The 11,780-nt window shown below is 34.6% G+C and overlaps 1 protein-coding gene across 4 annotated transcripts; it reads right to left on the reverse strand.

Annotated features, from left to right (window-relative positions):
* Nucleotides 1-1,129: 1,129 nt before the first annotated feature.
* LOC129880278 (uncharacterized) lies at nt 1,130-8,265 on the reverse strand. 4 transcript variants are annotated; one of them, XR_008765358.1, is made up of 6 exons: nt 8,079-8,265; nt 7,892-7,989; nt 4,918-7,772; nt 2,495-4,565; nt 2,316-2,399; nt 1,130-1,597 (listed from the first exon to the last, which is right to left on the reverse strand). XR_008765358.1 is itself a non-coding variant. In XM_055954242.1 (3 exons), the coding sequence occupies exons 1-3, from the start codon at nt 8,178-8,180 to the stop codon at nt 7,619-7,621; spliced, it is 354 nt and encodes a 117-aa protein (XP_055810217.1). In that variant the 5' UTR covers nt 8,181-8,254; the 3' UTR covers nt 4,586-7,618. The 4 variants fall into 4 exon arrangements, 1 of the variants encoding a protein (XP_055810217.1); XR_008765357.1 differs by lacking the exon at nt 4,918-7,772 and having other exon boundaries at nt 8,079-8,258; XR_008765359.1 differs by lacking the exon at nt 4,918-7,772 and having other exon boundaries at nt 2,291-2,399; nt 8,079-8,258.
* Nucleotides 8,266-11,780: the final 3,515 nt, after the last annotated feature.

Genomic DNA, 11,780 nt, shown 5'->3' on the forward strand with positions numbered 1-11,780 from the left:
AACAAAAAGAAAGTCATCATCAATATATAATTCACATATAGAAAGTAAATACTAGGTATAATAGAGTGTTTTTTTAATTTGACATCAGTTGATATTTATACTTTTTAATTTGGAATGTGTACATATATACACTTAAACTTATAAAATTGAACCAGTAGACATATATATTACGTGAAAATTTATATGACACCAACTCTGTTCTTAGGACTCTCTGTTCCACCGACAAATGATCTCAGAGAATCCTAAGAACAGAGTTGGTGTCATTTGAATTTTCACGTAATATGTATATATAGCTAGTACATATTAACAACCGCATCTCAGACCAATTCCGTTTACGAGCAATTTGACCTTCAACCGTTTTCATTATTTTTATGTTCTGAAATATGTCACCATTTGGTGCTTGGTGTCCGGGCCATCTTTGGCACACCTCGATTAATTTCACGGGATATCTGTCATCTACCATCTCCCACCAGCAACAATTGTTCTTGAGTTTTGAACCTGAAACCTCAGGGTTGTCAACCACTTCATTGACCACTAGGCCACACCCTTGAGTGCTTCTCTAGATGTAGTAATTATTGATCCACAAATTAACATTCTCAAATTTTGCATACCATTATGAATTAAAGATTATGTCAATTGCTGAATTAAAGATTGTGTCAATTGTAGCTAAGGCTGCGTATCGATCGATTTGATTCGATTTTAAAAGTAGTTATCAATTTTACTTAATAGTTATCGGTTCAATGACATACTAAATCGTTAAAGAACCATTAAAATATCGATTAATCAATTATGAATTAATTGATTATTGAACCTTATCAATTCGATTATCAGATTAACCGTCAACATTTCACATAATTTTTTTAATTGAAAATCAGTGCAACACTGCACAATGCACTACTGCAGCACTACAAGGCACAAGCTACTCAACACAAAATTTTCCAACTAGCCTAACACTGCACATTCCACTGAACAAAGCTAAAGCATTGCTAGTGAAAGCATCAATTAACACTGTGCTAAGCCAAGTTTGAACAACACAGTTCCATGGTGTAGCTCTTCCACCGAGTTGAAAAGCACTAATGCAGCATTACAATTTACAAGGCACAAGCTAAAATTGTTCAACACAACAACATACAACTATACAACAGTAACAACACAATTGCACTACAACAGTATCAACACAACAAGGCTACAAGCTGCACCACAAGCTGTTCAACACAAATATCATAGCAAAATAATTAGACTAAACAACAACACTACAAGTTAAACCATTGCAGCATCACAATTTGAATATTGAGCTGTCAAAATGTCACACAAATTGAAAATTGTCTAGCACAAACAGAAAATTAACAGTCACACAATCAAGTCAACAAAATAATAACTACTTAATCAAGTGAACGATTCTGCTCCATAACCAAACAATGCTTGACATGAGGCCACAAGGAGTCTGTCCCGATATTCTACGAATGATAATTAGCAACATGACCACAATGAATACATTTCACTTTGCACCATCCATCTTCATTTTCTTCAAGCTTTTCATAGTGACTCCAAACAGGTGATCGAGCTTTAGGACCACGAAATTGAGGCATGATTAAATCTAATTAACAGAAAAACACAGAAAATATCAGATATTCAATGGTTAAAAACAACAACAACAACAACAACAACAACCCAGTGAAATCCCACAACGTGGGGTCTGGGGAGGGTAGAGTGTACGCAGACCTTACTCCTACCAAGGTAGGACGGCTGTTTCCGAGAGACCCTCGGCTCAAAAAAAGGCATAAAAGGGGGTCAGATAAGGTTAAGAAATTCAAAGCGCTATAGGAAAATAAATAACGCAGACAACAACGAAAGAGAATAATCCACTCAACAACAGAGAAGCAAAGAAAGTAAACTTCAAGTTGCTTAATCTTAAGTATTGAAGCAGAAATTACAGATAATTATATGAATAATATGTATTTAGGATTAATTTGAATGCCAATACTTCAGATTGTGGGCATGATTGCTGAAATAGAATAGTGCTTTGGCTAAGCTTGCAAGTTTTCTTGTATTACAGTGCCAGTTTTATGGTATTCAATTTGACAGTAGCATTTCAATGAACAGACATAGCTTCGTTCATTTGCCTTAATGGCAAGGTGCAGTAACAGTCCAGGTGTTGTAAGTGAAAAATTAGCTTTAACAGTACAGTCCCATAACTATGTAAGTTTTTTAAAATTTCTTTTAGGATTCAATCAATATTTAGACAAAAGGAAATGTGAATGGCAAGGTACTTTAAGTGAAAATTCAGCACCTGCACAAAAATAACAATGATCTACCTTCCTCCTTTAGTAGAGTAATTGAAGGAAGCCTCCAATTCTACATGTCATCAATGCAAGGTTCTTTTCCAAGTTTAGCCATATCTAAAGAGAAATACAATAACAAGTCAAGGCTCAAGCAACAAAAATATTAAATAAACTATTTATAATTTTACATCAATGAAAGGTTCTTTTCTTACCTTGTTCAAGTTGCTCGAGAAAATCTAAATCTTCCTCAATACTTATGGGTTGTGGCTCACTCTGAAGCAAATCTTGAAGGCACACTAGAGCTTGTACCAATTGAGGAGTTAATGAACTCCTAAACGAATCAAGTATGTGCCCTCCAGTACTAAAAGCACATCAGACGCCACACTTGAAATAGGAATAGCCAATACATCTCGAGCCATCTCGGAAAGAGAGGGGAATCTAGATGAGTTAGCTTTCCACCAAAGCAATACACCAAAATCTGACTTTCCAACTTCAATATCTTCTTCAAGATATTTATCCAATTTTGACTTAAAATTTGATTCTCCACTTCCAGATGTATGTCTATGTAATTCCTCAAAAAAGTTCCCCAAATCTCTTGTTGGGATAGACCTTGAATCAGAAGCCTCCACCTCTACCTCTGTTGAAGAATGTTGGCCACTTTTATCATATGAAGAGGGCTTTGCATACTCATTAAACAAAGATTTCATGTACGTTCGCACATCACTTTCTATATCAGCCCCTTCGTCCCCAAACATCTTATTAAATGCAAAGCTAAGAGTGCAAAATTTGTGACAAGGATCCAAAACACATGATATGAAAAGCATCTTATTCATTTTTTCGGTACCACCCCAATATTTCTCAAATTTCTCTTTCATCTTTATTGCTATTTCAGCCAAAACAAAGTCTTCATTTGATATCAACTGTCTCAAGTAAACACCAACTTGACAAATTTCAAGAAGATGAAAATTTGATGTAACATATTGTGATCCAGATACCTTCAAAATAAGCTTAAAAAACATTTCAAGAAATTTAGCAATTCTCTTTAACTCTCCCAGTCACTACTCAAAAGTGTACCAGTAGGATTTTCATCCACAATATCACCAAACTTCAGATGATGTGCCAAGCCAATATCACGATCCGCATAATCTACAATTGCACTTTCATATTCAACAGCCTTGTTCAACATCATTTAGGAGGAATTCCACCTTGTAGGAACATCCAAACACAGACTTTTTAACAAGATTTTCATCTTCAAAATATTATTGAAACTTTTTCCACCTAGCGGGATATTGCCTAATGTATCTTACCGCTTGCCTAACTCGTTCAATAGACACATTTACTTCCTTTATACCATCTTGAACAATAAGATTTACAATATGGGCCATACACCTCACGTGAAGGTGACTACCACCCGTTAGGTTGGTCCTCCACTTGGTTAATTGCTTAGACAACTCAATAACTGTCACATTATTTGAACTAGCATTATCAACTGTAACAGTGAAAATTCGATGCAATCCCCACTCATGCAAACACTTACTAATAGACTTTGCAGGATCTTCACCTCTATGACTAGAGATTGGACAAAAATTGATAATTCTTTTATGCAAAGTCCATTTTTTATCAATCCAATGAGCGGTAATGACCATATAATTGATTCTTTGCACGGAAGTCCAAGTATCAATGGTTAAACAACACCTTTGTTGTGATTTCTTAAAAACAACCATCCTTTTATGTTTTTCTTCATCAAAAGATTAAAATAATCTCTAGTCACAGTGGTATGAGAAAGAATGCGCAAACAAGGTTGTGCTACTTTCATAAATTGTTTAAAACCTTCTTTTTCAACAAATCTGAAAGGAAGTTGATCAAGAATGACCATACAACACAAAGCCTTCCTACACTCTTATTGATCAAATTTCCATGAAACAACAGCTACATCACCCTTGTTACCCCCTACAACTGGTTGAAATGCTAATTTTGATTGTTTAATATCAATATTATAAGGCATCTTCTTGCATTTGGGTATATGACCAAGCATTGTCGTTGTACCATGTTCTTTTGTGCCAGCAAAATACTCTTGCTTACAATAGTTACAAACACACTTATCATTTCCATCAGAATTAGTTTTACGAGTAAAATGATCCCACGCACGAGATCTTTTTTTCCTTTCTTTACTTTGGACTCAACAGTTTGAGTTTGACCTATTGCATTTGAATTAGAAGCTCCACTTTCACCAACAACCTTATCAATTATGATATTTTCAGCCATGATACTTTCACAAAAAGACTGCGAAAAAGATATAAAATAATCATTGATTGAACTATTTCACATAAGATGCTATGAACTATTGAAGGAACTAAACAAAGGCTGAACATTAGCTAAAATAAACTAAATGACAATTCAAACAGTAGTTTGTCGAAGCAACAACTACAAACAGTAGGCTAAACAAAATCAGAACTCACACACAAGGCAACAAGTTTAAGACTACAAACAAAGGAGCCAAACTAAATGTCAATTCAAAAAAAAAAATAGTAACGCCAAACTAAATACCAATTCAACAATTTCAATTGTAGTTTTCTCATTAATCAAATCCAAACGTCGCAGTGAAATCGTGAAATAAAGTGCAATTTACACTTACCGATTGAAGAGAATGAGAAATCGTGAGCAACTGAGCATAGTTCTAATTCTGATATCTGAAAGTGAAATCGTGAGCTTCTGAGAGTGAAATTGACTCGAGGCAGTGAGCGACTAAGTCTTCTAAGACCTAAGTGAAATTCACAATCATTTTCTCAAAAATCAAACCCAAACATCACAGTGAAATCTTGAAATTACATGCAAATCAGAATCTGAGACTTACTTCTCCGGCTGAGCAGTGAGCGGAGAGTGAAATTGTGAGTTTCTAAGTCTTTAGAGTCGGTGAGAACTGAGAAGACTTAAAATCTCGAGTCTGAAGTCTCGAGCATCTGACTTCTGACCACTAAGAAGTGAGCAAAATCTGAGAGTGAACCAGTGAAATCGTGACTCTAGCAGTCATCGTTGTGACCTCGCCTGAGTTTATGAGAAGCGAGACTCGTCGTCGCCTCGCCTAAGTGACTGAGGACTCACCACCGCCTCGCCTGAGTGACTGAGCAATGGCGATTTGAGAAGAGAAATAGAAAAATAGAGAGCAATGGGTCTGTCGGCATAACTGGGAAATGGGAATAGGAAATTGGAAATAACTTCTAAGCCCTAAGTCCCTAACTGAGTAAGTGAGTAACGTGGGAAATGGAAATAAATTAGGAATTAAGTAATGGACTTATCGGGGTATCGAGTACCCCAAAATTGGACCTTTCAAAATCGAGCCCCGACCCAATAAGCCAATAAGCTGAACTAGAAACCCGACACCCGACCCAATAAACCAATATCCCGACCCGTTAGCCCAATAACCAAAAATCAATCCGGGTTATTGGTTTGACCCGAATTTTGAACAGCCCTACTATATCCACAGGTATACTACAACCAAATGTGTAGTTCCCTTCCAAAAGTATTCCAAACCTACATCTTTCTCTACCTTTCTAAAGCCTATAAACAGTCAAGTACATTAAAGATGTCTTTTGTTTGAGCTAATACATCTTGTTTACACCAAAAATAAAAGAGGATTACACGGTTCATTTTGATCTTCTTCAAACTATTCTGCACATCCTCAAAGCACCCCTTGTTCTTTTCGGTCCAGATTGTCGACCATAAGCATGCTGGGACAATCTCCTATCGTTCCTCCTCCTTTGCTACATCAATATCCTTGTTCCAGCTGCTTAAAATCCCTTTGATACTTCCAGGTTTTACCCATATGATTCCTTTTAGACATATGAACATTCTCAATAGTTAGATCTGTCTATTTGCAATGTAAGAAAAAATGGTTGATTGTCTATGCTTGCTCCCTACACAAAAATTTTGACCCATAATAACATATCAATCAATATGCTATTCAACTCTACGTATCACAGTGTCCAATGTGGAATCCACGTTCTTCTTGGAATCTGGAAATGATCTCATTGTGTCGACTCCCAATACCAAATTGTTAGGAGTTTTAGAGGATGATCAAGTCATAGGACGATGACCAGGAAAATCTAAATCAATTGACTTCGACTTTCCTTTGTCCTTGTTTGAATTCCTAGAACGATCTATTTTGAATATAACTTAAACAGTTCAACTTGTTAAAGAAAAGCTGAAACTTTAGAGTTCAATGGATGAGAGTACTCTGATAACTTTTTTTTGTTAAAATACAACTTGTTTTATTCCACAAAATCCCCTTTTAAATAGGGAGTCCTATTACAACAATAAGAAGTCTAATCCTTACGAAACTAGGAAACATAAATCCTATTCTAGAAAAATGACAATAGATGAACCTAATCCTTATGAAACTAAAAAAAACCTATTATATAATTAAATACTTAATTTAATTGGCTTTCTTTCGGACATACGTCTTGCCCGCAAATGCATCCACAATAATCTCACTTTTAAATAGACTGAATTTGTAGAGGTGAGGATGGACTGGGTTAATAAATGAGTGGGATTAACCCAACATTCAGGAAAGCACTCGCTTCACCGCTATAAGTGTGAAGCGAAGCTCTACGTTGTAAGGGTCTCAATGCATTAGTTAGTTTGAACCCATCACTCTTTTATGATAATTGTGATATAAGGAAGTGTGGAAGGGATTTTGACAAGGGAGATGATAATGGATTTGAAGAAGATGATGAGCAATATAATGATAAGGGAGAAATACAAGATTCTAACAATCTTGTACAAGTAGATCTTTAGAAGAACAAGAAATAGAAGTTGAACCATTAATAACTTTGATTTGTGATATCTACTTTTTAGCTTATCATTTGTATTTTTGCTTATATATATTCTCTATTTATGTTGGTCTTTTTTCTTTTAAACCGCGCTTCACTTCATTGAATTCATGGTTTAAGCGAAGCAAGCCTTGTCACTTTTTCCCGCTTCACGCTTCCCTGAACACTGCATTAACCTACCCAAACTTGTACAGATTGGACATATCATATTTTATAGGAGTTTTGTCACTCCAATCAAAAACACGGAGAAATTGTTTACTTGGATAAACATGAGTCAGCACCTCATCTCTTACCTTCTTTGGTCTTTTGCACAGTAGAGTAAAGTGGAGACCTACATCGAGGTTACTAGGCGCTTGAGCAACCATTGTTTTTTACCCACACAATATATTTTTATGTTGAAACTAGAAATAATATATAAGGATATTGATTGATCATCCGATCTTAGAAAGTAATTTTAGATTAGAGGCAATTAAGCATCCACAACTCAAAATTCATAATTCACAATTGTCAAACTTCAGTCAGATATCTACTAAACCCATTGTACTTCAGAGCATAAACATAAATTATTATCCACAAGACATAAGCATGAAACAAAAAAGTCACCCTGAATTCCTGGACTGCAATTCCATACCCAATTATTCGTGCAATTGGAGTGTCCAGTCTGGATTGAATTTCCAAATCATAATCAACAGGATACATAAGAATCTGAATATCTCAAATCTTATCTAATCTATAAACCACAGAAAGTGAACAGATTAGCAAGTCGGTGTTTAAAAGTACCTATCTACTCCTGACAACTCAGTGGGGGTATGCGTCTCCATACTTTGCTTCATTTTGTGCTCCTCCTCGTACTTGTTCAATCTCTCGTTCCACATTTCCTTCAATCATATAACAGTAATTTATACAAATGATCGCTCTTTGGCGTAAACAATTAAACATAGAATAAGAAAAAAGAGGATCGCAAAACCTTGTAGTTGAGTTCAGCGCGATGCATAAGATAGAATCCAAGAATGCCTCCAAAAATAGTTCCTGATATTATTCTAACATATCCCCATCTCGGCGATTTCATTGCTCTCTCTTCCTTCTAGTCTCCGCCTCCGTCGCCGATTGCTTTCCTTCGTTTTTTCCCCTTTATACCCCGAATCCCAACTCTCAGATTATTTGACTCGTATGATGGGCTCTTCCAACGTGGGCCAAAACTCACTCATATGATGGGCTCTTCAAACGTGGACCCAATAAACAAGGCAGAAATTTAGAAGATTTTTATCGGAAAATTTACATAAATGTATTACATTAAGAAAATATTTATCATTTATAGCAATAATATTTTTTTTTACTAAATATTTATAATATAATTTTAATACATATTAGCGAGAATAATTTATAAAACTCATATAATACAAGTTTTATTCATGGATAATATATTTATCACATAATTTAATACACTTATAATACATTGTGTCAATTTCTTACCAAACAAGTATAATATATTTTAAAACACTTATAATAAATTTATATTGCATGCATAATTCACTTTTAATACATAGTATATATATCATAATATTGCTATATATTGCTATAAATTATAATAAATAAAAAAATATCGCTAAAATTAATAATTATTTATTAAAAAATATTTTTCCTAGTAATTTTTCCATTTTTATCTGTGTAGTATATAATTCGCAGGGCATAAGTTACATGTTCAATATAAGTTTCGAGAATTCTTTACCTTGTCCAATATAAATTTAGAGAAAATATATCTTATTTGACAAAAGTTCACTAGGATAAGTTATATCTCAGGGGTCGTTTGATTTGAAGATAAGTTATGTTGGGATTAGTTATGATGGGATAAGTTATGTGGTTAAGTTATGCTGAAGTGATTTTTTATTGGTTGTTTGGTTTGTCATATTCAAATAATATGCATAACACAATTTCTAAGAATAAGTTGTTTGTTTACAAAAATATCTTTCATTTCATTTAGTGTTTTAACACTTTCTTTGCAAGCTTTAGTTATTCACTCTTAAAAATAATTTTTTAATCTTATTTAGCTTAAATAATTTTCTGTGTGCATTCTCATAATAATGCCGTGTGTTTTTAAATATAAAACATTCATCTTATTTAGCTTAAAAATAAATCTTTCATCTTAAGTTTGTTAAAGTAAAAGAGATTGTATCGTTGATGTAAATTCATTTAAGCACATATCACTCATATAATTAAATAGTGGAGTGAACATTTTAAGAGAAATCAAAATATAAATAAATATAAGAATCACTCAAATAAATTCAACGTATAATATACTCATAAATAAAAAATATATTTATATAGTGTAATTTTTTAATGAAAATATATAATCATAAAATAACAACTAGTGAAGATTGTGAATGTTGTTATAAATGTATTAAAAAATATTTTAATATAAATATATGTAAAAGTAATGTATAAAGAGAGTTTAAGGGGTACTTTTGTCATTTTATATTTTTATCCCGAGATTAGTATTCCACCACAAGTAGAGATAACTTATCTCAGTCATAATTATAAATTATGGGACAACTTATCCCACACTTTATAACCAAACAAACTATTGAGGGATACTAAAAATTTGTCCCATGATTATTTTGTTTTATCCACCACACCAAACGGCCCCTAAGAGATAACTTTGTGGTATTGAAACTAAACTTATGTATCTATCAATATGAGTTCTATAGAAACTAAGTTATATCATAACTTATGGATTATGAACTTTTTAAGGCATAATGTTCTAAAATTGAATTTATGTCTTTTAAGGCATAATTTTTGTAATATAAATGTATGTAAAAGTAATGTATAATGTATGTAAAAAATATTTTAATATAAATGTATGTAAAAGTAATGTATAAAGAGAGTTTTGTCACGCCCCGGGAGGGTACCCTAGGCGTGGCCGGCACTCGAAGGCCATTTCTGACCTCCGAGCGAACCACCTGGTCCAGTCACACGTTCATTCAATCATATTCTCTTAGCGGAAAACTCAATTAAGGATATACTGTTCATAAATTAGGGCCAAAGGCCAAACAATCATCAACTCGACAAGAAATTTTAAAAAGGGCTACTCAAAAGAAGAATTCAACATTTCTACACTCCGGTCTATTAAGCCTCAATCTACAATTTAGAAGGTGTCCATGACAAGCTCATGGCTACCAACAATCAAAATAAAGCAAGTGACATCAGAACTATACAAGAAGAGCTCAACATCCTCCGGAACTAGGAGGACTCACCGCTAGCTGGGAGGGGGTGGAGATCTTCAACGGAGCGCCGGTTGATGATCTCTGGTACCTGTCTCTGCATCATGAAATGATGCACGCCAAATGACGTCAGTACGTGGAATGTACTGGTATGTAAAATGGCCAAATGGAAGGACATAAAGGAAACATCAATTCTATCAGAACTCAACTCAAGAGAAATAACAACTCAATCAAGTGTCCTAGATCTAAACGAGAATACGGTTTAGACGGGACCAATCACATACCATTCAACTCAATCCGACTCAGAGTACTATCAAGACTTATGTGGGAGTTTTTCTTACCCGACAACCATCACTTATGAGCCAGTGACAGTACAATAAGCCAACGTTGTTGCCGCGTTCGTTCATGCTTTGCCAGGACATGAACGAGTCAACCAATCATGGATCCAATCCAACCAAGTCCTATAATGTCAGGACAAACATTTTGGGGAAACATCCGAGTTTAACGGTTCAATCCCTTCCTACGTTTGGCGACGTAGTTATTGGGTTCGAGTATGGACTTTACTCTTACCCAATTCGGTGCTCGATACTCCTCCTAAGACTCAATGCTCATAAAACTCCATCTAATCGACTCAATTAAATCATATCGACAAGTCTCATTTAAACCTTGTCAACTCATCAACTCTATCACAATCAAACCTCTCATAATCATATCTTTCAAGAGAAATTTAAATGCACATTTATAGCAACATATAGACATAACCAATCATTTCCTTCATCCATTCAATTAATCTTTGGGACTCATCACAACTTCAAGGCTTTAAATCAACAAATCAAGATAAGCATCATTTTAAAGAAAATAGCATCCTTTATCATAATCCACATAGCTAAGAAAATCAATAAAACATATTTAACAACTCATCTTCATCAACTCATACTCACACAAAGACTCTTTTTGGAAGTCCTCGACTAAACTTCATCAACATAGCAAGAATTACTCTAATAGACAACAAACTAATTTGAACACAACTCTAGCAAGAAACTTCATTCCTATGGACATTTATTCTCAAAGAAGGTATAGGGCACATGGGTGAACTCAACCCATATTTTAGATAGACTTACATACCTTAGTGAAGACTTTGAAAAAAACCTTGTGGTTGAGTCTTCAATGGAGAACTCGAATCTTGAAGCTCTTGAAACAATTCTTTGTTAAAGGGGGACTTGGAGAAGAAGAAGAAGATGAAGAAGAGAGAGTTTTCTAGGGCTTTTATAGAGAGAGAGTGGGGGCTGAAAAATATGTCCCCAATTGCTCAAGGAGGTTACATATATAATTTGGGACAATTCCCAAATTGCCCCTTCTCAAAAGTTCTGAAAAATAGACAAAAATGCTCCTGGCGCGATAATGGCACGTCGCGCCATTGCAGCGCCAGGCCGATTACGCCTAAAATCTGC

Source organism: Solanum dulcamara, chromosome 2 (assembly GCF_947179165.1).
Source record: "Solanum dulcamara chromosome 2, daSolDulc1.2, whole genome shotgun sequence".
In the NCBI taxonomy this organism is placed as follows: domain Eukaryota; kingdom Viridiplantae; phylum Streptophyta; class Magnoliopsida; order Solanales; family Solanaceae; genus Solanum; species Solanum dulcamara.

Coding starts and splice junctions, on each gene's coding strand:
- LOC129880278 (XM_055954242.1), bottom strand. CDS start 8,180: ATGAAATCGCCGAGATGGGGATATGTTAGAATAATATCAGGAACTATT. Junction 7,990..8,078: donor GCGCTGAACTCAACTACAAG/GTTTTGCGATCC, acceptor ATATGATTGAAG/GAAATGTGGAACGAGAGATT. Junction 7,773..7,891: donor GAGTTGTCAGGAGTAGATAG/GTACTTTTAAAC, acceptor AATTCAATCCAG/ACTGGACACTCCAATTGCAC.